At 41.6% G+C, this 27,147-nt stretch overlaps 1 protein-coding gene across 2 annotated transcripts in view; it reads left to right on the top strand.

The window, feature by feature from the left end:
- SPTB (spectrin beta, erythrocytic) overlaps positions 1 to 27,147 on the top strand; it is a 345,456-nt gene that overhangs the window by 154,274 nt on the left and 164,035 nt on the right. For both annotated transcript variants that reach the window (XM_033951147.1, XM_033951148.1), the window contains exons 16-17: positions 18,914 to 19,670; positions 23,608 to 23,810. In XM_033951147.1, coding sequence (XP_033807038.1) covers positions 18,914 to 19,670; positions 23,608 to 23,810 — 960 coding nt within the window. The remainder of the gene's footprint in view (positions 1 to 18,913; positions 19,671 to 23,607; positions 23,811 to 27,147) is intronic.

Here is a 27,147-nt window from a genome sequence, read left to right as displayed (position 1 = left end):
CTTCTCCAGTTGAAGAAGTTTCTAGTAAGATCAATTTATGATACCTTCGAATTGACTTCTAGAGCCACGGCTATGTCAGTGGCTATGCGCAGGTTGGCATGGCTCAGGGTCTCAGAACTAGAGGTAAACCACCAAGACCGTCTAGCAAATGCACCTTGCTTAGGGGATGAGCTGTTTGGTGATTCCATGGATTCCACAACACAAAAACTATCGGCACATGAGACACGTTGGGATACTCTCCTAAAGAATAAAAAGAAAACTCCCCCTACTAGGCCTTTCCGACAACAATCGGCCTACCAACGCCGTTATGCTGCTCGCCCCTTACCTCAGGCTTCTCAACAGCCTAGACGTCAGCGACAACAACAACAACGTCAACCTCCGAGGCCGACGCAACAGCAACAGAAACCTCCTCCACCTCAAAAGTCTACCCAGCCCTTTTGACGTGTTTCTCCAGAGCATAGCCAATATTCCACCATCTGCCCATCTTCCTCAACCGATAGGAGGGCGCCTGACCTATTATCTCAGCTGTTGGGAGATCATTACATCCGATCAATGGGTCCTCAACATCATTCGCCACGGCTACTCTCTCAACTTCCAGACTTGTCCCAATCAAAGTCTGCCAAAAGAGTCTGCTTTGAACACTCCTCAAACCTCTCTCCTTGTTCAAGAGGTTCAATCCCTTCTTCTTCTGAACGCCATAGAAGAAGTTCCTCTAGATCAGAAGGGACAGGGATTTTACTCCCGTTACTTCCTAGTTCCAAAGAAAACAGGAGATCTCAGGCCCATTTTAGATCTTCGAGATCTCAACAAATGCTTGGTCAAGGAGAAATTCAAGATGCTTTCCTTAGCAACTCTTTATCCTCTTCTCAATCAGGGCGAATGGCTATGCTCCCTCGACCTCAAGGAGGCATACACTCATATTCCCATCCATCTAGCCTCCAGACAGTATCTCCGCTTCATGATCAACCACTGTCATTACCAATACAAAGTTCTCCCCTTCGGGCTTGCTTCATCTCCAAGAGTGTTCACCAAATGTCTGATTGTGGTGGCTGCTTTCCTTCGTTCACATCATCTTCAGGTTTTCCCTTACCTGGACGATTGGTTGATAAAGGCCAATTCTCCTCAAACAGTGCTACTGGCCACCAATCAAACCATCTTGTTCTTACAGTTTCTGGGGTTCGAGATCAATTTTCCCAAATCTCATCTCATCCCCACTCAGAGACTTCAATTCATTGGAGCGGTGCTGGACACAGTCCTCATGAGAGCATTCCTGCCGTCCAACCGTCTCCACACTCTTCAAGTTCTGTGTCAGCAGGTTCTTCCTCAAAGTTCCATCTCTGCCAAACAAATGATGATACTATTGGGACACATGGCTTCAACAGTTCATGTCACCCCTCTGGCACGTCTTCACCTGCGCACACCTCAATGGACCCTAGCTACCCAATGGTCCCAAGCGACGGATCCTTGCTCACGACACATATCTGTGACATCATCTCTTCGTCAATCTCTTCAATGGTGGTTGATATCCTCAAATCTCTCCAGAGGTCTTCTATTCCATCTTCCTCCTCATCAACTGGTCATCACCACCGACGCTTCCCCTTATGCATGGGGAGCTCATTTGAACGAATTCCAAACTCAAGGAAATTGGACAACACAAGAAATGAAGCATCACATCAATTTTCTGGAACTCAGAGCGATGTTTTATGCTCTCAAGGCCTTCCAACATCTTCTCTTTCCTCAAGTCCTCCTGTTGTGCACAGACAATCAAGTTGCCATGTACTACATCAACAAACAGGGCGGGACAGGCTCTTGTCTCTTATTCCAGGAAGCCCAAAAAATCTGGTCTTGGGCCACAGCACACCACTTATTTCTAAAAGCGATCTACATTCAGGGAGAACAGAATTCTCTTGCGGACAAGCTGAGCAGAATTCTCCAACCTCACGAGTGGACACTCGATCCTTCAATTCTACAGTCCATCTTCACTCAGTGGGGCACTCCTCAGATAGACCTTTTTGCAGCTCCTCACAATCACCAGCTGCCCCTCTTCTGCTCAAGACTATACTCTCCTCACCGTCTGGCACCGGATGCATTTCTCCTCGATTGGTCAAATCTGTTCCTATATGCTTTCCCTCCTCTGCCTCTCATGTTGAGAACATTGTTCAAGCTCAAGAGGGAGGGAGCCACCATGATTCTGATTGCTCCACGGTGGCCCAGACAACATTGGTTCTCCCTTCTACTTCAACTCAGTTCCAGGGAACCTTTTCTTCTTCCTCTGTGTCCTTCTCTGCTTACGCAACATCAGGAGACCCTTCTGCATCCCAACCTCCAATCTCTGCACCTGACAGCTTGGTTTCTCTCGGGATGACTTCACATGATTCTCTCCTATCTCAGCCTGTTCGTTCGATTCTGGATGCTTCAAGAAAGCCTGCCACTCTGCAATGTTACCATCAAAAGTGGACAAGGTTCTCTTCTTGGTGCCTTCGTCATCATCATAATCCCACGTCCCTTGCGGTAGAGACTTTGTTGGATTACCTACTTTTTCTGTCTGACTCTGGCCTTAAATCTACTTCCATCAGAGTCCATCTCAGCGCTATTGCGGCTTTTCATGAGCCAGTCCATGGGAAACTCCTTTCAGCTTATCCCCTGGTGTCCAGGTTTATGCGAGGTCTTTTCAATGTGAAACCACCTCTTAAAGCACCTCCTGTTATCTGGGATCTCAATGTGGTTCTCTCCGCTTTGATGAAGCCTCCATTTGAACCTTTAGCTACTTCCACTTTCAAGTTTCTCACTTGGAAAGTACTTTTCCTTATAGCTCTCACCTCTGCCAGGAGGGTCAGTGAGCTCCATGCTCTAGTTTCTGACCCACCTTTCAGTCTTTCATCATGATAAGGTGGTTCTACGTACACATCCAAAGTTTCTCCCTAAGGTTGTTTCTGAGTTCCATATCAACCAATCGATTGTATTGCCTGTTTTCTTTCCGAAACCTCATTCTCATTCTGGAGAACAGGCTCTTCATACTTTGGACTGTAAATGGGCCTTAGCTTACTATTTAGACCGTACTAAGCCCCACAGGTCTTCACCCCAACTTTTTTTGTCCTTTGACCCTAATAAATTGGGACGTCCTGTTTCTAAACGTACGCTCTCTAATTGGCTTGCAGCGTGCATTTCATTCTGTTATGCTCAGGCCGGACTGACACTGGAAGGTTCTGTCACGGCCCATAGAGTCCGAGCTATGGCAGCATCTGTAGCTTTCCTCCGTTCCACTCCCATTGAGGAAATCTGCAAGGCTGCCACTTGGTCCTCAGTTCATACTTTTACATCTCATTATTGTCTGGATGCATTCTCCAGACGGGATGGTCACTTCGGCCAATCTGTTTTGCAAAATTTGTTTTCCTAATGGCCAACCTTCCCACCATCCCTCTTTTTGTTAGCTTGGAGGTCACCCATCAGTCAAGAATATGCTGCCTGCTTGTCCTGGGATAAAGCACAGTTACTTACCGTAACAGGTGTTATCCAGGGACAGCAGGCAGATATTCTTGCATCCCTCCCTCCTCCCCGGGTTGGCTTCTTAGCTGGCTTATCCTAACTGGGGACCGCGCGCCTGTGTCAGGCGGGAAGGCACTCGCGCGTGCGCGGTGCGGCCTGCTAGAACTTTCCAAGTTCTTAGAGTGCAATCACTCTAAAATTGTCCGTACCGGGGCTCCGTCGGTGCCGTCACCCATCAGTCAAGAATATCTGCCTGCTGTCCCTGGATAACACCTGTTACGGTAAGTAACTGTGCTTTCTCACCACAGATGGGTAAGTTAGCAGTGACCTAATTTCCTCTCTCAGGAAGGCCATTTATCCAGTATTGACCTGGTTTTCACAAATTTAGGGAAAGAAGTCATATTTGCATGTTACAGCTCAAACGTTTCATCAAATTCAGCAATTAGGAGAAAGTTGAGAGTTTTTGTCTATTTCCTTTTTAGCATGTACTTCTAGTAGCCATGTTGGTTCTGGAGAAAACTGGGGTTTTAATAGATTGCACTGTTGTTTTTTTAGAGCATTGCTAAAGTGATCCTTCTTCCTAGTCCTTTAGAATGTATCATGACCTAATTCATTTATTGATTTTTTCCTTTTTTTTTTGTAATTCTTTATTCATTTTTTAAAACTTACATCAAGTGAACAATTGATAAAACATTTAAGATTAAATACATCACTTTAATTTTCTTAGTATATTCAGATACGTAAGTTTATTCCCTTCCCACCCACCCATCCCATTCATATTTAATCAAAAATATACAAATATAAATACTCTTATTTATATGTTAAAACCTTCCGTATAATTTAGACAACCCACCCTCCCCCTCTCCCCCATTTGCAAATATACTTCAATAGAAAATGGCATCTATTCATTACAGTAGGCTGTCAATGGCCCCCAGATCTTTATAAATTTATTATAATTACCTTTTGTATAGCAATTATGCTTCCATTTATAAATGTGACATAATGAATTCCACCAAAAGGTATAAATTTAATCTACTATAATTTTTTCCAATTACTTGTTATATGTTGAATGGCGACTCCTGTCATTATCAATAAAAGTTTATATTACTTGATGAAATCTGGCTCCTTGTTCTCATCGACATACCAAAGAGAATTGTATCATATGTTAATGCTACATGATTTTCTAACAAACAATTAATTTGGGACCAAATTGATTTCCAGAAGGCCATAATAAAGGGACAATAGAATAATAAGTGATCTAGAGTCCCTGCTTCAAGTTTACAATGCCAGCATCTATTAGACTTAGAGCTGCCTAACTTTTGTAATTGAACTGGGGTCCAAAATGCTCTATGTAGAAGGGGGCGTGGCTTAGCGCACACACAAAATGGTCGTGTGATCGCAGCGCTCCTCTTGCCTGGGCAACCGTTGAATAAATAAAGATTTCCTCTTAAACTGTTTTCGGCTGAAAACATCGGAGAGGACAGCGGGAGCATGGCAAGCACCCGACAGAGTAAAAGTGAAACCGGAGGGGCTGTGAAAAGGCAGAAGCAGGATCAAATTACCCCGAGTAAGGTTCCGCTTCCTACTGATGTATCAGAGGAGTTAAGCAAAGCTGGAGTTATGGGGGAACTGAGGCAAATCAAACAAATGCTGACAGAGACTGTGAGTAATATGGCAGAACTGAAGGAAGAAATCCTGAATATACACAGACAAATGGAAGTAGCTAATAAAAGAACAACAGAGTTAGAAGTTAAAATGAAGAGCTTAGAATGTGAAGGAAAAAGATGCAAAAATGACAGTTTGGAAATAATTCAATTGAAAAATCAGCTGGAAGATTACGAAAACCGTGGAAGAAGAAAGAATATAAAACTTTATCCCAGGACAAGCAGGCAGCATATTCTTGACTAATGGGTGACGGCACCGACGGAGCCCCGGTACGGACACTTTTAGAGTGATTGCACTCTAAGAACTTGGAAAGTTCTAGAGGCCGCACCGCCTATGCGCAAGTGCCTTCCCGCCCGACACAGGCGCGCGGTCCCCAGTTTCTTAGTTTCCGCGGAGCTAAGAAGACGCGTTTTTCAACGGCTGTTGAAATTTTTTCTACTTGCCTTCCCGCTCGCGTAAACCTGTTTTGGCTCTATTGCCTTTTTCTTTTGAATCATTTTTGTAAAAAAAAAAAAAAATCTTTTATTTTTTTCTTCATTTTTTGTTTTTCCCCGGCGGGGCCTTCTGCCACCATCGAGGCCTCGGCCTTCGATTTGGCTGAAGCCGTTTTTACTTTCATGCCCCCTCAGCCAGGGTTTAAAAAGTGCCAGCGGTGTGCTCGGCCTATATCTCTCACGAACCCACACAACTGGTGCCTACAGTGTTTGGGTCCTGAGCATCAGGCTTCCACCTGCACCCGCTGTGCCACACTTAAAAAAAGTAAATGTGTCAGCCAATATTCTTTACATTGACATATATTATACGACTAGTATTCTTCTGTCAATGTCTTTTCCATCTCAACAAGTCCTTCTCATTAACTTTTTAGGGCGTCAGACATGCCAATTATTCACCTCCATTTTTGGCGATATATATCTTTTTTTGGCTATGACTGTGGCTGTGGCTTCTTCATTCGCCCATTTATTAAAAGGTTTTTCTATTTTTTGTCGTATTTATTTATAAGGTGCTCATGCTTATGTTCTATATTTTCATAAAATTTTTAAATGCTAAAGTGAAATAACTTATCTTAATAAGCGTTGTTTTCTTTAATGTAATCGGATCAGGGACCTGTCAAATCGACATGTTTCGCCGCCAAGGCTTTTTCAAGATTAAGTCCCCTGCATAAATGAAAGAAGACAGTATCATTAATGACCCATATATTCTTACTTATTCCTTTAGGTAGCCATAGAAAATGTAATAACAATAATCGTATGCTCACCCTTTTCTTTTTATCTGACCATCCCGATATTAAAGTGTTTCTGATCTATCAAGATGGCCGCGGCGTCTTTTGGTCGGGTATAAGTACCTCCCTTATTGAATGACGTCATTACTTCAGCAGATAGAGGATACCTACATTATATCAATGAATACCATTCCACCTCTTGATTTAGACCCCCCGGCTCCACTGTATTTAAACTATATATCCATTTTTGTTCAAGCCAATTTAATCTATTTTTAAAATTTCCACCCTCCCACCCAACTTTTACATGAGCTATAATACGCCATTTTATATCTGTGATATCATGAGCATAAGTTTCCCAGTGTTGAACTAACGGAGCCTCCATCACTTTATTCACAGTCCTTGACTTATGTTCGTTGAGGCGGATATTAATCTGACGGCTAGTCCTGCCTATATATATTAGGTCACAAGGACATTGAATTATATAGACCACATTCTGTGTCTTACATGAAGTGTTGGTGTCAGCCTTAATGCAAATGTGTCTCTGAGGGGGCCGCCATTCCAGCCCTTCGATCGTGGTATTGCACCATTGGCACCTATGGCATTTCTGATGGCCTTGGATAATTTGAGTTTCCCTATCCCCTACGTGGTAGCGATGACATGCCAGGCGTTCTCCTATATTTTTCCCACGATTATAGGTAATTATGGGGAATTCTTCAAAAACATTAGGGATCACTTTCAATATATGCCAGTGTTTTTTCATACTCTTGATGATATAATTAGATCCACTAGTAAAAGGTAACACGCACACCATTCTAGAATTGTTCACCTCCAGTCCTGTGGTCTCCTCTTCCCCTTCCTCCTGAACAGAGGATGGGGATCGTAACAATAAGTCCCGGTTGGCATACTTTGCTCTCAAAAACACTTTTCATATGGCTCTGTTGGGATATCCCCTCGATTTTATTCTATGTTCCAGCTGTCTCGATTGATGTAAAAAATCTTTTTCATCGGAACAGAGCCGTCGAAGTCTCAAAAATTGGCCAACAGGCAGATTGTATTTCAATTTATATGGGTGATGACTGTGGAACTTTAATAAAGTATTCCTTGAAACTGGTTTTCGATAAATGGATGTTGTAAATATAGAACATAAGCATGAGCACCTTATAAATAAATACGACAAAAAATAGAAAAACCTTTTAATAAATGGGCGAATGAAGAAGCCACAGCCACAGTCATAGCCAAAAAAAGATATATATCGCCAAAAATGGAGGTGAATAATTGGCATGTCTGACGCCCTAAAAAGTTAATGAGAAGGACTTGTTGAGATGGAAAAGACATTGACAGAATGACACTTAAAAAAAGAACATTGAAAAATCGCCAAATACAACAGCGATTACTGTTCGGTGCCGAGATGTCCGACCCCGTTCCATCGGCACCGACTTCGGCACCTACTCAGTCGGCACCTTCCTCTTCGATGCCGCGCGACACCGCACCGGCGTCCCAGCACTCAGGTAAGCTGGCTAAGAAGCCTTCCCCGCTAGAGCGTCCTCCGGTCTCGAGTGCAGCGAGCCCAATCCTGCCGACCGTGAGGCGCCAGCAGAAGCGCTCCGCCCCTATCGAGGTGAGTCCCTCGACATCGGGCTCCTCATCTCCGGGGTGTAGAGCGCGGCACCACAGGTACCGCAGAAGAAAAAGGCAGTACCGGTGCCCTCCCTTGATGATCGCATTGCGGCCATCTTGCAGGTACAGCTGAAGGAGCAGCTCCAACAACTCCTTCCAGCTATCCTGACACCGATCCTTCCGGTGCCGGTCTCGTCTGAGCCGCCGGAGCCGACAACTCAACACCAGTCGGTACAGACCTCGGCTCCGATGCAACAGGTAACATCTCCCGGTACCTCTTCGATGAGGTCGGGTTCGATAAACCCCAGCTTCCACATGAGTCTCTCCTGGTGGAATCCACACTGAAAAAGTCCTCAGGAGCTAGTGTGTATGCTTCTGTCCCTCTTGGTAGAGAAGGTAAAGCCATGGACAAATTTGGTAAGCGTCTCTATCAGAATGCGATGTTAGCTAATCGATCTGGCAATTATGCTTTTCATTTTTCTTTTTATTTAAAGCATCTCCTTACCACCATGGCTTCCTTTGAGCAGTACCTGCCTGAGAGGAAACGTTCGGCCTTTCGCCAATGCTCTTCTTCTCTTTTTCAGCTCAGAAAATTTATGGTAAGATCTATATATGACACCTTTGAGCTTACCTCTAGAGCAACGGCTATGTCTGTGCCATGCGCCCGCTTAGCCTGGTTGAGGGTATCCGAACTTGATGTTAACCATCAAGACCGGTTAGCAAATGCACCATGCTTAGGGGATGAGCTGTTTGGGGAATCCATGGACTCAACTACCCAAAAGCTCTCCGCTCATGAAACACGCTGGGATACCCTTCTTAAAACCAAAAAGAAGCCTCCACCAGCACGTCCTTTTAGACAGCAATCCACTTACCAACGCCGTTATGTGGCTCGTCCCTTACAGTCTGCCCCTCAACAACCTAGGAGACAACCTCAACAGCAGAGGCAAACACCTAGACAGCAGCAGCAGCAACCTGTCAAGCAGCCTCCTCAACAAAAACCGACTCAGCCCTTTTGACTTGATTCTCCAGGGCATAGCCAGCATCCAACCTTCACCACTCCTGCCTCAACCCATTGGAGGGCGTCTATCTCTTTTTCTCAGCCGGTGGGAAGTTATCACTTCGGACCAATGGGTCCTCAACATCATCCACCACGGCTACTCTCTCAACTTTCAAACCCTCCCAGGCGTAAGTCTGCCAAAAGAGTCTGCTTTGCACACTCCCCAGTCTTTCCTCCTCCTTCAGGAAGTTCAATCCCTCCTCCTTCTGAACGCCATAGAGGAAGTTCCTCTGGAGCAAAAGGGGCAGGGTTTCTACTCCCGTTATTTCCTAGTCCCCAAAAAAACAGGAGATCTCAGACCTATCCTAGATCTTCGCGATCTCAACAAATGCTTGGTCAAAGAGAAGTTCAGAATGCTCTCTTTAGCCACTCTTTACCCTCTCCTCAATCAAGACGACTGGCTATGTTCCCTCGATCTCAAAGAAGCATACACTCACATACCAATCAATCTGGCCTCCAGACAGTACCTACGATTCATGATCAATCATTGTCATTACCAGTACAAGGTGCTACCCTTCGGCCTAGCCTCCTCTCCAAGAGTATTCACCAAATGTCTGATTGTGGTGGCTGCTTTTCTGCGTTCTCACCACCTTCAGGTGTTTCCTTACCTGGACGATTGGTTGATAAAGGCCAATTCATCTCAAACAGTTCTTCAGGCCACCAACCAGACCATCCTATTTCTACGTTTGCTGGGGTTCGAGATCAATCTACCCAAATCTCATCTCATCCCCACGCAGAGACTTCAATTCATTGGAGCAGTCTAAGACACAGTCCTCATGAGAGCGTTTCTGCCATCCAATCGTCTTCAAACGCTTCAAACTCTGTGTCAGCAGGTGCTGCCACAACGTTCCATTTCTGCCAAACAAATGATGATACTCTTGGGTCACATGGCCTCCACAGTTCATGTCACACCACTTGCCCGTCTGCACCTACGCACTCCTCAATGGACCCTGGCTACCCAATGGTCCCAAGCGATGGATCCTTGCTCACGTCACATATCTGTAACATCATCTCTTCGTCAGTCTCTGCAATGGTGGTTGACATCCTCAAATCTATCCAGAGGTCTTCTGTTCCATCTACCTCCTCATCAACTTGTCATCACCACCGACGCCTCCCCTTATGCCTGGGGAGCTCATTTGAACGAGTTCCAAACTCAAGGACTTTGGACGGCCCAGGAAATGAAACATCATATCAATTTCCTCGAACTCAGAGCGATGTTTTATGCCCTCAAGGCCTTCCAACATCTTCTCTTTCCTCAAGTCCTACTGCTATGCACAGACAATCAAGTTGCGATGTACTACATCAACAAGCAGGGAGGGACGGGCTCTCGCAGCTTATGTCAGGAAACCCAGAAGATTTGGGCGTGGGCCACGGATCACCATCTATTCCTGAAAGCTATCTACATTCAGGGAGAACAAAATTCCTTGGCGGACAAGCTCAGCAGAGTTCTCCAGCCTCACGAGTGGACACTCGATCCTTTCACTCTGCAGTCCATCTTCGCTCAGTGGGGCACTCCTCAGATAGACCTCTTTGCAGCTCCTCACAATCATCAGCTGCCCCTATTCTGCTCCAGACTCTACTCTCCTCACCGTCTGGCAGCGGATGCATTTCTCCTCGACTGGTCCAATCTATTCCTGTATGCTTTCCTTCCTCTGCCTCTCATGTTGAGAACCTTGTTCAAGCTCAAGAGGGAAAGAGCCACCATGATTCTGATTGCTCCGAGGTGGCCCAGACAACATTGGTTCTCCCTTCTACTTCAACTCAGTTCCAGGGAACCTTTTCTTCTTCCACTGTTTCCTTCTCTGCTTACACAGCATCAGGAGACCCTTCTACATCCCAACCTCCAGTCTCTGCACCTGACAGCTTGGTATCTCTTGGGCTGACTTCTCATGATACGCTTTTGTCTCAGCCTGTTCGTTTAATTCTAGATGCCTCCAGGAAACCGGCCACTCTGCAATGTTACCATCAGAAGTGGACACGGTTTTCTTCCTGGTGTCTTCTCCATCATCATGATCCCACTTCCCTTGCAGTGGAGACCTTGTTGGATTATCTTCTTTCTTTGTCTGACTCTGGTCTCAAGTCTTCTTCAGTCGGAGTCCACCTAAGTGCTATTGCGGCGTTTCATGAGCCAGTCCATGGAAAACTCCTCTCAGCTCATCCCTTGGTGTCCAGGTTCATGCGTGGTCTTTTTAATGTGAAACCACCTCTTAAAGCCCCTCCTGTTATCTGGGATCTCAATGTGGTTCTCTCCGCCTTAATGAAGCCTCCATTTGAACCTTTGGCTACCGCTTCTTTTAAGTTTCTTACTTGGAAGTTACTTTTCCTTATTGCTCTCACCTCTGCCAGGAGGGTCAGTGAGCTACATGCACTAGTTGCGGATCCACCTTTTACAGTCTTCCATCATGACAAGGTGGTTCTGCGTACACATCCAAAGTTTCTCCCTAAGGTTGTCTCTGAATTCCATCTCAACCAATCCATTGTTCTGCCTGTCTTCTTTCCGAAACCTCACTCGCATTCTGGAGAACAGGCTCTTCATACTTTGGACTGTAAGCGGGCTTTAGCTTACTATTTAGACCATACTAAGCCCCACAGATTAGCTCCCCAACTCTTTCTGTCCTTTGATCCGAATAAATTGGGATGTCCTGTTTCTAAACGTACGTTGTCTAATTGGCTGGCAGCGTGCATTTCTTTCTGTTATGCTCAGACCGGACTGGCACTGGAAGGTTCTGTCACGGCCCATAGGGTCCGAGCTATGGCAGCATCTGTAGCTTTCCTCCGTTCCACTCCTATTGAGGAAATCTGCAAAGCTGCCACTTGGTCCTCAGTTCATACTTTTACATCTCATTATTGTCTGGATGCATTCTCCAGACGAGATGGACACTTCGGCCAATCTGTTTTGCAAAAATTTGTTTTCCTAATGGCCAACCTTCCCTCCATCCCTCTTTTTGTTAGCTTGGAGGTCACCCATCAGTCAAGAATATGCTGCCTGCTTGTCCTGGGATAAAGCACAGTTACTTACCGTAACAGCTGTTATCCAGGGACAGCAGGCAGATATTCTTGCGTCCCACCCACCTCCCCGGGTTGGCTTCTTAGCTGGCTTATCATAACTGGGGACCCGCGCGCCTGTGTCGGGCGGGAAGGCACTCGCGCATGCGTGGTGCGGCCTCTAGAACTTTCCAAGTTCTTAGAGTGCAATCACTCTAAAAGTGTCCGTACCGGGGCTCCGTCGGTGCCGTCACCCATTAGTCAAGAATATCTGCCTGCTGTCCCTGGATAACACCTGTTACGGTAAGTAACTGTGCTTTTTGGAATACAGGAAAATTTGGAAGGGAAAAATGCAATACAGTTTTCAGAAAATTTAATTCCTAGATTATTGCAGTTGGATTTCAAACAGCCTTTGGAAATAGAACGGGCACGCAGGATTCCAATAAAGAGTCTGGAAAATCAAGGGAGACCAAGACCATTAATATTCAAGATGTTAAGATACCAGCAAGCAATAGAAATTTTAAATGCTGCCAAAAAAGATAAAAACTTAAACTATAAAGGATCCAAAATGTGGTTTTTACCAGATTTTGCTAAAAATACAGCAAATATTAGGAAGAAATTCCTTGATCTGAGATCTCAATTAAAGGAAAAAGGATATAAGTATGGGTTATATTACCCAGCAAAAATGAGGGTATCTTGTGGGGATAAATCTTTGTATTTTGTTGACCCGGAAAAACTAAAGACCTTTCTTTCAAAATCAGAACCTATGTCATTTTAGCACAATGGGTGTTGAAATGAAGGGATAAATACTAAGACTGGATTGGTGGATATTGAACAAAAAATTAAATATAAAGAACTATGGGACTTTTGTTTGTTGGAAAAAGAAGAATATGCAACAAAGAACAGGAAATAAAAATGGACAAGTGAAAAAGAAAATAAAAGAATGTAAAGAAGAAAGTAGAAAGAAGGATAGACTGGAAAGACATTAAAGTGAAGTTATTAGACTGAACTTTTAGGAGACTGAAAGATGGATGGTTGGAGTAAAGAATGAACAAGAAGGATTAAAGGACTGGACAAATTAACACAAAAGGAAAAGTGAAGACCGAATAGGAAAATAAATAGATGTGAAGAAGACGAAAGCAGGACTGGTAGACTAAAAGGATATTATTAAAAAAAAAAAATGAATGACAATTGGCAGTCAAAAGTCTTTAAGAGTGGATGGATGGAGATAAGAAATAAATATGAAAGTTCAGTCTATTTAATAAGTCAGAAAAGGAGAAAGAAAGGACAATAAGGAAAAGATTGCAGAATGGACTAATGATAGAAAGGACAAGTTATATGATATTTAAATGCAAGTAAAGGAAAGGAAAATGAATAATATAAAAGAAAGATACATAAGAATTTATTGGTAGCTGAAGGAATGTAAAGATTGATGTTGTGATAATATAGTTTTAAAAAGATTGGATTTAATTTGGAGAAGAGGAAATATAAAAAGGGGAAAATTATTTTGAAAATGAAATACAAATGTTTAAATACAAATAGGGGATAAAAACTTATAAAATTGAAATTTTTTTTTAACAGAAATATATGAAGAGATGGATATTTGTTGTTGGATATTTAAAGGAGGATAGGAGAAGATGGATTAGATAATATAAGATATAGGAAAATGATACTTTTTATTAAATATATGACTATGATAGAATTTTCTTGAATGAAATAAAATGTTGGGGGAATGAATTAGAGATTGGTGAAATGATAAAAATGCATTAATGGAATGTTAGGAAATAAATATGGTTATGTGACTAAAGATTAAATAATAGATAGAGAAATTAATTACTTTAAAATGGAAAAAAAAGAAAAAAGGTTTTATGATTAGAAGAGAGATATAATTAGATATATTGTGGAGAGGTAGTGAGTTTGTCTTAATAAAGGATAAAGGGGTTATTAATAAATATTGGTTGCCTGGGGGGAGGGGGAAGTTGGGATTACTGTCCAATGTGTGTCCTTAAGCAGTCCATTATATTGGGGGGGAAGGGGGGAAGAAGGTGGGTATTAAAGATATTACTAGGATGATTAAGGAAAAGATTAATAAGGGATTGGGTAATTTGGAGGTAAGAATGTGTGCCATGGGGAGAAGTTTTTTAGATCTTAGTTATGGAAGAAGGGAAGAGGAAGATTATAAGGAGTATAAAATATATTATGTCTTTTAAGATATTTTCTATTAATGTCAATGGCCTCAATCATGTAATCAAAAGGAAAAAGGTATTATCATTTTTAAAGAAGCAAAACGCGGATGTTTATTGTCTTCAGGAGACCCATCTTAATATAAAGGAATAACAGAAACTAACGGGTGGGTGGGTGAAAGAATGTTTTTTTGCTCCAGCAGAGGGTAAAAAAAGCAGGAGTAGCAGTTCTTATAAATAAAAAATGTATGGCCAATTTTAAGATAGTAAATTCGGACCCACATGGAAGATGGCTACATGTTGATATAAGTATGGGAAATAATGCCCTGACGTTGTTCAATATATATGCCCCTAATTCGAATCAATCAGAATTCTTAAAAAAATTGCAGAGTATGTTGTTACCACTGGCTGCTTCTAATTTAGTGGTGGCTGGAGATTTTAATGCTGTAATGGATCCATTAATCGATAAAAAACCAGGTAAAAGTATAAAATCTTTAGGTTTAGATAATTTGGTTCAATCATGTGATTTGAAGGATATATGGCGTATTCTTCATTTTAATGATCAGGAATTTTCATTTTGTTCACAGGTTCATAAATCATTTTCAAAAATAGATTATATTTTTATTTCATCACATAAGGTGCAGCAAGTGATTAAGGCTTCCATTGATCCCATTATCATTTCGGATCATGCGGGAGTATGGATAGATTTACAATTAGATCAATTAGAAAATAGAAGACCTCTTTGGAGATTTGATAATGCATTGCTTGTGGATGAAAAATTTTTGGAAAATTTTAAAACACAAATTAGTGATTTCTTTCAAATTAATTTAGTGGAAGATACATCTATTGAAAATGTATGGGACGCTTTTAAAGCGACTATGAGAGGTCATATTATATCATATTCGGCTTTTGTTAGGAAACAGATTAAAAAACAGTATATAGAGTTAGAAAAAGAAATTAAAATACTAGAAACTAAATTGGTAAGCAAATGGGAACATGAAAGCAAAAGGTAAATATAACGAATTAGCTTCAAAAATGATAAGAAGAGACTTGTTTTCCAAACAGACAATGTATTATGGAAATTCTAATAAGGCGGGAAGATTATTAGCAAATTATCTTAAAGCAAAAAAAAGAAGAACTAACATTAATGGGATAAAAGATGATAATGGTATAATAACCAATCAAACGGATATAATTTTAAAGCAATTTCTAAAATTTTATAAGGACCTGTATTCTTCCGAGCCTTATTTGGAGAGGCAAGAAGATGGTAAAAAATTTTTAGATTTAATTATTGGACCTAAGGTTCCTGATCATATAAAACGGAGTTTAGATGAACCTATATCATTAAAAGAATTAGAAACAGCGTTGAGATCTCTTAGAGTTAGATCCGCTCCAGGTGGTGATGGTTATACAGTAGAATTTTATAAAACATTTCAAAATGTCCTTTCCCCATATTTACTAAATTTATATCAGACACAACTTATAAAAGGTGATATTAAAGGTACTATGGCTGAATCAATAGTAATTGTTTTGCCTAAGCCAAATAAAGATCCTACTTTGGTTTCAAACTACAGGCCTATATCTTTAATAAATGTGGATAATAAACTTTTGGCGAAAATTTTGGCTTTGAGATTAGCCAAAGCTCTCCCACATATTATAGACATGCATCAGACGGGTTTCGTTGCTAAAAGACATTCCTCTAATAACTCTAGATTATTGTTTCATATGTTAAATTTATTTTAAAAAAATGGAATGAACCGGCTTTTACAGTTTCCTTGGATGCAGAAAAAGCGTTTGATAGGGTAGAATGGAATTTTATGTATCAGGCTTTAGAATGGTTTGGTATAGGTTCTGGATTTATACAAATGGTAAAAACATTGTATAGCTTCCCGATTGCAAGATTAAATATAATAATATGATATCTGATGGTTTTCAATTGCAGAGGGGAGTTAGACAAGGTTGTCCTTTATCTCCTTTGTTATTTGATGTTGTATTAGAACCCTTATTGTTAGCAATACAGCAAGCAAGGGGGATACAGGGTATTCCATATTCTGATATGGAATATAAAATTTCGGCTTATGCGGATGATATTTTACTTTATTTGAGGAATCCAGAGTCTACCTTATCTTGTCTATTGGAATTAATTGATATGTTTGGCAAATTTTCAGGTTATAAAATTAATTGGAGTAAGTCTGAACTTACACCTTTAAATGTTCATTGTGTAAAAGGATTATTTGACGCTTTTCCGCTCATATGGAAAGAAGAAGGATTTAAATATCTTGGCATTCAAGTTAAAAATACAATTGAAGATACAGTAAAAGAAAATGAAAAATTTGTATTGAAAAGAGTTACAGAGTTATGTGAGCAATGGAATCCGTTACATCTTTCTTGGTGGGGGAGAGTTCAAACTATTAAAATGATGATCTTGCCTGTAGTTTACTACCAAATGAGTATGATACCTATTTATTTTCAGGGGTCCTTTTATAAAAAGCTTAATAGCATTTTAAACGAAATTTCTTTGGCTTGGTAAAACACATAGAATAGCTTTGGTATCTTTGCAAAAATCAATTAAGGAGGGAGGGGTAAATTTTCCAAATTTTTATAGGTACCATCAAGCCTATATTTTACGTCAGGGTAAGTATTGGATCCTCCCAGAACTGATAGATAATGCACCGGATTGGTTATATTTGGAATGGCACCTTATGTTTCCCCTAAATTTAGTTCATCTTCCAAGTATCAACATGCCTAGAAGATACAGAGAAAATAAGATATTAATGGATACTTGGAAAACGTTGAGGTTTATTAGTAAATTAACACCTGTCCCAATAAACAAGTCAACTAATCAGTCTTTATGGATAAACTCCAAGATTAAAATTGGCGGAGCTCAAATCCTTTGGAAGGACTGGATTAATGCAGGCATTAGATCTCTGAATGATGTTATTTCGGAAGTTAAACTGCTGGAATTTTCACAATTGCAACATAGATTTGGTCTTAGTAAAAAACAAAGTTTTAAATGGTTGCAATTGAAGCAGGCCATTCAGGTTGGGTTCCCTGAATGGAAAACATTGAATAATCAATATAGTTTAGAGTTCTTATGCTTCCAAGCAGACTTCCTAGGGCCTCAAGCCGCATTGTGGTATAAATTAATATCTGGATATTTGAATAAAAAACCAAAAAATGGTCTAAGAGACATTTGGAGCATTGAGATTAAGCATCATATTACTGCATCTCAATGGCCACTAATTTGGTCTTGGAGAATGAGATGTACAGTGTCAGCATCTATGAGACAAACTTGGTTCTTTTTATTACATAGAGCTTTTTGGACCCCTACACGTTTGCAAAAATTAGATAGTTCTAAGTCCAATAAATGCTGGCACTGTAATCTGGAACCTGGGACGTTGGATCATTTACTGTATCATTGTCCCTACATTAAAAGTTTTTGGAATGCAATTTGGCCACAAATTAATAAATTGATGGAAAATCATGTAGCAATATCATATGATACAGTGTTATTTGGAATGATGATGAGAAAAAAAAGTCAAATTTCACCAGAAAATAACAAGCTTTTACTAGTCATGACAGGGGTTGCCATTCAGCATATAACCAATAACTGGAAGAATCATAGTAACCTTAATTATACATTTTGGTGGAATACAATTTGTCATATATTCAAAATGGAAAGAGTAATAGCAATACAAAGAGGGACATATCCTAAATTTATAAAAATATGGGGGCCATTGACAAAGTATTGTACTGAATGAATAGTAGGATTTATCTTCTTCTTTTCTTCTTTTTCTTGTCTTCTTTATGGCACACATGGAGGGGGGGTAGTGAAAATAATTTTACATAACATGTTATAATATGGTATACAATATGTATAAGGTGATTGGAAAGTACTTGAAGGGTGGGGGGTGGGAGAGGGGATAAAAAAATTTGTTCAGAATATTATGTAATAGATATAAAAGTGATATTGTGTATTCATTAGTTGTAACTCAATATTTTGTACACTTCATGTAAAATATGAAAATGAATAAAGAATTATAAAAAAAAACCCCAAAAAAAACAAAATGCTCTATGTAACAAAAAGAACCAAGTTTGTCTCATAGATGCAGACACTGTGCACTTCATCCTCCAAGACCAAATTCGTGGCCATTGAGATGCAGAAATTTGATGCTTAATCTCAATGCTCCAAATGTCTCTAAGACCAGTCCTTGGTTTTTTATTCATATATCCAGATACAACATAAATTTTAATAAATCACAAAGTTTTAAATGGTTGCAACTGAAGCAGGCTATTCAGGAGGGGTTCTCTGAATGGAAAAATCTTAATAATCAGTATAGTCTGGAATTCTTATGCTTTCAGGCGGATTTCTTGGGTCACCAAGCCGCACAGTAGTATTGATTTTTTTTCTAAATGGCCAACATATTTATTAACATTGTTTACAATGAATTTCCCTATTTACTAGTTTCTATCCTGTTGCACAATGTACTGAAAGAGCTTTTGCACCCTTGGAAACTTTAAGCTGCTATATTATGAGGATAAAATAAATTCCATTAAACATGTTTAATGTATATAGGATATACTAGTCATATAGCATACCTAGAATTTTATTAGATAGGGTTATATAATTCATCATGGAAGGATCATAATTCTTTTGAAGAGTAGTATAGTAATGTATCAGTTCTAATGTTTTATTTTAAGATGGAGACAATTCCAGAAGATGGTGGCTGAGAGAAAAAGAGCTGTAGACTCTGCATTGAGCCTTCATAATTACTGCTTAGAGTGTGAAGAAACGAAAAAGTGGATCCATGAGAAAACCAAAATTATTGAATCAACTCAAGACCTAGGCAAAGACCTGACTGGGGTAATTGCCATTCAAAGGAAATTGTATGGCATAGAACGAGATCTTGCTGCCATTGAGGCAAAACTCAACAAGTTGCAGGAAGAGGCCCAGAGGCTTGCGGAAGAACATTCTTCTCATGCTAAAGACATCCATAACAGGCTGAAAGAGGTCAGCGATGCCTGGAATGGTCTACAAAAGACATTGCAGAGTCGAGAGGCTTCACTTGGAGAGGCCAGCCAATTGCAGAAGTTCTTGCAAGACTTAGATGATTTCCAGAGCTGGCTTTATAAATCTCAAAAGGCAATTGCTTCTGAAGATCTACCTAACTCTTTGCCTGAGGCTGAACAACTTCATCAACAACACCTGGCAATCAAAGATGACATTGACCGACATGAAGGAGATTACCACAATGTCTTGGACACTGGTCACAAAGTAACAGATGGGCAGACAGATCCAGATTATCAACAATTAGACGAGAGACTCAAGGGAATGGACATAGGTTGGCATGATCTGAACAAGATGTGGGACAGCAGAGAAAAATTCCTTTCTCAATGTCTTGGTTTTCAGCAGTTCTCAAAAGATGCAAAGCAGGCAGAAGCAATTCTCAACAACCAGGTATGTGTCACACAAAAATTATTTCATGCTAATGCTTCTTTGTTTTCTTTCCTTTCCACATACACAATGAGTACCGTATATACAGTAAACCCTCGTGAATTCACGGTTCCAAATTCACAGACTCAGTAATTTGCTGGGTTTTTTTTCTTTAAAACCCTCCTCCCTTCGTAATTGTTCTGTAGTAAAAGCTCAGCCCCTCTCCCGCTCTCTGGTGCATTTTCCCATCCTTTGCGGTCCCCGCATGCAGATTCCGGGGTTTACTTTTGCAGCTGTCTCACTGCTCGTGTGCGGCGCCACCAACTAAGGCAACTGCGACCAGGTAAGCGGTGCAGCTCAGGTCGGGGCGAAGGCAGGGGGTGAGAGATCAATGTTGCACTTGTCCTTCCTCCTCTGGGCTCGGCTCTTCTGGCATTACGGCATTCTTGGGGGACTTGTGTTGCTAACCAACACTTTCACAGCAACTACAGTAAACCCTCATGGTCCAGCTATAGCGCAACTCCTGGACTCCGTATTAACAGCTCAGCCCCTCTCCCACTCTCTGGTGCATTCTCCCATCCTTTGCAGTCTACGCATGCAGATTCTGGGGTTTGCTTTTGCATCTGTGCCCCTGCTCATGCATGGCACCGCCAACTAAGACAACCGCGACCAGGTAAGCAGCACAGCTTGGGCCAGGGGCGAAGGCAGGGGGTGCTGAAGTCCAGAAAACCCCCAAATAAAGCGGGTGGGGCAAGAGCAAGAGAGGAGGAGGAGGGGGAGTGCCGATTACAGTACTCTTCCGATATTTGTGGTTTTTCAACATTTGCGGTCACTCTGAGAATGTAACCCCTGCAAATATCGGGGGAGTACTGTGCTTGAAAATAAGTCAATCCGAGTATAAGACAAGGTACCCTATTCCCCAAAAAGGAAGAAAAAAGGTTGACTCGAATATAAGACAGGGGTGGGGGGAAGGCTAATATTCATGTGCCCTGCCTGGATCTGTGCCCTGCGCCCCTCCCTTCCTCCCCTGCCAGGCTCTGCACCCAGCCCTTCTCCATGCCCTGTACCATGTCCTCCCTCTCTCCCGATATCCTGCAGGCCTCCACCGGGCCTGCCATATGACCTGGACTGGAACAGGAGGGATTCCTCCTGTCTCCTGTCCTGGCTAACTCTGTCAATTTATTTTACCTCCCTCCTGCTCCCCCTCCCCCCCTCCCGCATACCTTTTTGAATCCCTGGTGGTCCAGTGGTGTACCGGGCAGGAGTGAACTTTCCACACTCCTGCCTCTTGTTGAACCCCTTCCTGAATGGCCACCTCGAGTTCTCGCGGCCTAGCGGTATACCAGGCATGAGCGAGCTTTCCTCGCTCCTGCCCAATGCTGAGCCAGGCAGGAACGAGAATAAATGAACTTAGCATGTCCTAACGCCAGACTTCCCGACAAACAAATACCATTTCTACCGTGGCTGTAAATTTGGCCTTTTTTCTATTGTTTCATATTCTGGCCATGGCTAATATTAGCATTAGCATGCAACCACTAAAAACATTTAACATGGGGGCCCTTACCATCTCCTTTTTAGGAGGAACCGAGGGTTCCCGCATTAAGTCCATGTTAACCAGTTAGCAAAATGAGCATGTGTGGAAGTCCTGGCCAAGGCTGGAGGCATACCGCCAACTTCTACATTTAAGAATCAATGCCAGGAGGAGAGAAGCAGTTCGGGAACTGACTGGCAGAACTTCAGCATCCCTGTCAGCCATTTAAAGGAATGCTGTTTGTTGTAGAAAGGGGCTGAGCCCAAAGAGGGGGGGCCAGGTCCCCAAGGGCCCCTCCTATGGCTACATCACTGACACATCCACCAGCAAATTGCGTATCATGATGTCATGGATGGATTTTTATGCTGACCAGTATTTTTTAAGAGCCCATTTATACCTGTAAATCTGTGTTTTACAGGTGAAAATGACTAAAATCCCTCCTCCTAGTGATTGAATCATATAGTTTTCTAGGTGTACCACCAACCAGAGGTGTAGGAGTAGAAACCCCTTGTAGTTAAACTGTAAAATGTATCCATTAAAATTAATTGACAGTGACAGCGAATAGTTTAAAATGGTATTATACTTTTATTCCATTTTCTTATTCTGTACAAATCAATGAAATGTTTTGGTACCTCTCCATGTAAACCATCCCATTCTTGTTCCCTACAAAACATGCACATGCACACACAATGAAAAGAATTCCATGAGAAACAAATAGCATGCTTTCCCCACTTGTTTCTCCTTAGACCTTACTGCTGGCTTCTAAGGGGGTATGCACACGCAGGTTGCTTTTTAATTTGGAGTTAAAACATGGGACAGTTTTAACTCCAAGAGAGGCCAAAGAAGAGCAGGGAGTTACATGAAAATCGATGTGTTTATTTAGAACAATCTTATGTGCCAATAAGGATTTTCAAAGAGTAGTACAGGAGGAAATGGCTAGGGATAGAAGAAAGTGTTCGAGGGGAGCAACTAATGAAGAATCCAGCTATGCTGACAAGCCAGCAACCAAAAGAAAACAACACGTCTGCAGTCAAAGTGGTGAATCCAAGTACAAAAAAGGGGGGAGACTGCGGAAAAGATGTACGTGAAGCAGCCTTCAGTTATTAAAACAAAGTATAATGGCGTTCATTAGAAATAATCCACATATGCTCTTAGTGAGGAGGAATCCAACACAGTCCGTGTTTTGATTAAAATATCTTCTGAAGAGGTCCAGAGGAATCTGAGTACAAAAATGAGAACCAACGTGGATATAAGGTCAGGTAAAACCTTATTTCAAAGTTAAATCAAACTCAGATAATTGCCTTGGCAAAGGAGAACCGTCCAGTGCAGAGCCGTCAACAAAAATGGTCTCACAAGACTACATTGGAAACTCATAGCAGCCATTTTTGTTGACCGCTCAGCAGATCGCTCCTGCTAGACTGCTAGACCACTACTACTACTGCTACTATTAATTATTTCTATAGCACCAGGTAAGGTGTGGAGAGGTCAGGGAGGCAGGGTGGGTCACAGTTGGCCCTAAAAGTTATTTGCGTTTTTTCCATATTTGCGGGGCTGGCTCTGCCCCTATCCCCCAAGAATATGGACGGAGAAGTGTGCAATGCTATTGGTTCTTTCCCTCTCATACATACCCTCCTCCTGCTCAAACAAGATGTAACATCTTGGCCCCTTCTCTGTCTCTGCACTACCTTGGAAAATCCTCGGACAGGGTTGGCAGAAGGAGAACAACAACATGAAAACAGAACCATAGAATATGATTGTAATCAAGGACATCAACATAAAAACATAAGATAAACTATTCTGAATCAAAGTGAAGTCCATCAAGCTCATCACCCTGTCCTCTGACAGGAGCCAGTCCAGGTCACAAATACCTAGCAGATCCCTAAAAGTAGATTATATTAAAAAAACACATAAAACCAATCTAACACAGTCAAAACTGTCCCAAGCATCACCTGCAACTTAAAAAATGTACAAACTACTCCTTATGTACATCTAATGTCCTGATGTACTTCTAATGTACCTCTGTACTTCTAATGAACGTATGTACTTCTAATGTCCTGACACTTCATATGTAATCCGCCTTGAACCGCAAGGTAATGGCGGAATAGAAATCATTAATGTAATGTAATAGTTGATCCACAGTCATAAGCAATGACTTTCTCATCTGTTTCCTCCAGGACTTGTCCAAATCTCTTTAGAAATGTGCCATTTAGTCTGCCTGACTTCATTTCTGCTGAAGTGCCATAGATCCCAGTTGATCTTTGGCTTCCTCTCACTTCTTTGTAACCAGGAATCTTGTGTGCTTATTCCCATGCTTCTTGATTTTTGTCTCTATTTGTGTTGCTACCACCTCTTCCAAAAGGACAATGTATCCACTATCTTTATACAATATTAGAAATATTTACTTGACATGACTCCATTTTGTTCCCTTAGGAATACACTCTTGCTCATGTTGAACTTCCTAAAACTTTGGAAGCTTCAGAAGCTGGCATCAGGAAACATGAGAACTTCCTAGCATCCATGGAAGCGAATGAAGAGAAGATCAATGGGACAATTGAAAACGGAAATAAACTTGTTGCTGAAAAAAATCTGTACTCAGATAAAATTAAGGAAAAAGCTGATGTGATCGAAAAGAGGTAATTTAACATTAGGCAATCACAACTCTTTCTTTATGTATTTATCTTCTTATATTCCTGTTTATTAAATTTTGTCACTCCAGATGACACATATATCTTTGTTGACCAGGAGAAAACTCTTTCCCCAAGATGTACCCTAAGGGCTGCTACTCTGACTAGCAGGGTCACCAATGAGAGTCATTTTCTTTCCCTTCCTAGGGTTCAATTCTTACACATCATGGAAAGTCTGACCCTAGCTGCTCCATTGGACAAGAAATTTGACCTTGAGTTTCTCAAAGTATTCTGTTTAAAGACAGATTTGTAGGTTAATGCACAAGAACATAACAATTGTCATTTACAAAGGAATTCTATAACAGTGTGCCTGTTTTTACACACCACGAATATGCCTACTTGGAGCCTGTTTTATAATTTATTTATTTAAAATACTTATATCCCACATATCCAAAATTATCCCAGGACAAGCAGGCAGCATATTCTCACATCTAGGTGACGTCATCCACGGAGTCCTAGTACGGACAGCTGCTAAAGTGTTCGTGCACTTTAAGAACTTTAGAAAGTTTGCAATTGGCCACACTGCGCGTGAGCAAGTGCCTTCCCACCCGCGGCTTCTTAGTTCTCAGTTGTCCGTGGAGCTATGAATTTGTGTGTGAAATGGTCTGCGCTTTTTTTTTTTGCCTTCCCGCTCACGCGTTTTCCTCGTTTATAATTTTTATTTTTTTTTACAACTTACATCAAGTGTAACAAGAAATAACATTTGAATTGGAAAACATCACTTGAATTGCTATTAATATCATCTGAAGTTCATGAAATTTAAGCTCCCTTCCCATCCCTATCACATCAAAAATATTCATTTATTATATTATACAATATACATTTTAATAAAATATCAAAATATATATATATAAAAAATACCATCACACCCACCCTTCCCCATCCCTCATTTCAATTATCTTATTAAGGGAAAATGTTTATTATTCATTACAAAAGTCTGTTAATGGTCCCCAAACCTCTCGAAATTTCCCCAAATATCCTTTCTGTGTAGCTAATGTTCTTTCCATTTTATATAGATGACATACAGAACTCCACCAGAAACTGTAATCTGCTCTGATTTTTCCAATTGAATGTTATCTGTTGAATGGCAACTCCAGTCATAATAAGTAAAAGCTTAGAGGGGCATAATAAAAAAAAAACGTCTAAGTCCCCTTTTGGCCTAAGGTCTTAAACGTTGAAAGTAGAAGCAGGGAAAATTTCCATTATCAAAAAAAACATCCAAAAAGAGTTTTTTTTAAATAATGGCCTGCCTCTACATTCAGCTGTTTAAACTCCCAAACCACCACTACGTCTAAACTTATACTATATAATCAACCTAAAAAAAAGCCTAAGCCCCAAACATCCAAAACAAGGGCTTTTAGGCGAAAGAGGAGCCAGTCCTTCGCCTAAAAGCTGGATTCTATAACCGGTGTCTGTCAAAAACAACACCGGTTATAGAATCCACCCCCCCCCCCAACGACATTGGGGCAAGAGGGAGCCCAAGCCCTCCTGCCCTGGCCACCCCTGAACTCCCCGACAGGATCGGGGCAGGAGAGAGCCCAAGCTCTCCTGCCCTTGACGCAAGGGCCCCCCCGAACCCCGATCGCACCCCCACCAACCTGTGACACCCCTGCCGACCCCATGACCCCCCCTCCACCCCTCTACCCGTACCTATTCCAGTTGGCCCAGGCGTCTCAGGCCCCACCTGTGGGTGGGATTTGAGCCACCTGGGCCAATCAGCTCCTAAGGCCAGCCATTCAAAGGATGGCTGGCCTGTCGGATGGACGGACTTGGCACCTGACTGTCCGACCAACGTTATTGAAGGTACGGGGGTGGGTGGGGTCGGCAGGGGGGGCGATCGGGGTTCAGGGGGGCCCTACGTCGAGGGACTCCCTCCTGCCCGATCCTGTCGGGGAGTTCGGGGGTGGCCGGGCAGGAGGGCTTGGACTCACTCCTGCCCCAATCCTGTCGGGGAGTTCGGGGGTGCTGCGGGGCAGGAGGGCTTGGGCTCCCTCCTACCCTGATCATTGGGGGGGGAAGGATGGATCGCGGCAGGGGAGATGAGCCATCTCTCCTGCAGCGATCATTGCTGTAGGGGGTAGGCAGGTTGCTGGGGCCGCTGAGCTGATCGCAGCAGCCATGATCAGCTCAGCGGCCCCTTTTCGGCACTTATATCTGTTTTGACTTGGTCTAAGTCAAAACGTATAAGTGCCGACTAGGCAACCTGCCTAAAGTTTTGGTTATACCTGCTGTACGCCTAGGTGTAGGTCGGCCTATCTCCCGCCCACTGCCCGCCCTTTCCCTTCCTCTAAAAACACCTCTTTTCTTTCTGTGCGTTTAGAGGCAGGGGAAAGGCCTAAGCTGGTTTTAGATACGTCTAAATCCAGCTTTGATTATGGGTACTTGGACGATCAGGCTTTTTGATCATCCAAGTACCCACTTAGGCCACTTTTTAGACGTTTGTTTTTTTTTTTTTTTATTATGAGCCCCTTATTGTTTTTTGAAGAAATCTGACTTTTCGCTCTCATTGACATGCCAAATAAAATAGTATCATATGTCAAGGCCACCGGATTTTCTAACAACCTATTTATTTGGCCCCTTATTGATTTCCAAAACGTCAATATAAAAGGAAAATAGAATAAAAGATGATCTAAAGTCCTAGCCTCAAGATTACAGTGCCAACATCTATTTGACTTAGAGCTATCTAATTTTTGTAAACGAACAGGGTCCAGAAAGTTCTATGTAAAAGAAAAAAACAAGTTTGTCTCATGGATGCAGACACTGTACATCTCATCCTCCAAGACCAAATTTGTGGCCATTGAGACGCAGTAATTTGATGCTTGATCTCAATGCTCCAAATGTCCCGAAGACCAGTTTTTGGTTTTTTATTCACAAATCCAGACATTAATTTATACCACTGTGCGGCCTGGTGTCCCATGAAATCTACCTGAAAGCATAAAAATTCCAAGCTATATTGATTAGTGAGATTTTTCTATTCAGGGAACCCCGCCTGAATGGCCTGCTTCAGTTGCAACCATCTAAAACTTTGTGATTTACTAAGACCAAATTTATGTTGCAACTGTGAAAACTCAAGCAACTTACCATTAGATAATACATCTTCCAATGTATGTATACCTGCCATCATCCAATGCTTACAGATGATTTTAAAACCGCCAATTTGATTCTTGGAGTTTAGCCAAATAGTTTGATTTATCGATTTATGTATTGGAATAGGTGTTAAATTATTTACATATCTTAAGGTTTTCCGTGTATCAACTAATATTCTGTTTTCTTTATATAACCTAGG

The sequence above is a fragment of the Geotrypetes seraphini genome, chromosome 7, assembly GCF_902459505.1.
Source record: "Geotrypetes seraphini chromosome 7, aGeoSer1.1, whole genome shotgun sequence".
In the NCBI taxonomy this organism is placed as follows: Eukaryota; Metazoa; Chordata; class Amphibia; order Gymnophiona; family Dermophiidae; genus Geotrypetes; species Geotrypetes seraphini.
Note: the sequence above shows the minus strand (reverse complement) of the source record. Positions and strands in the feature narration are given on the sequence as shown.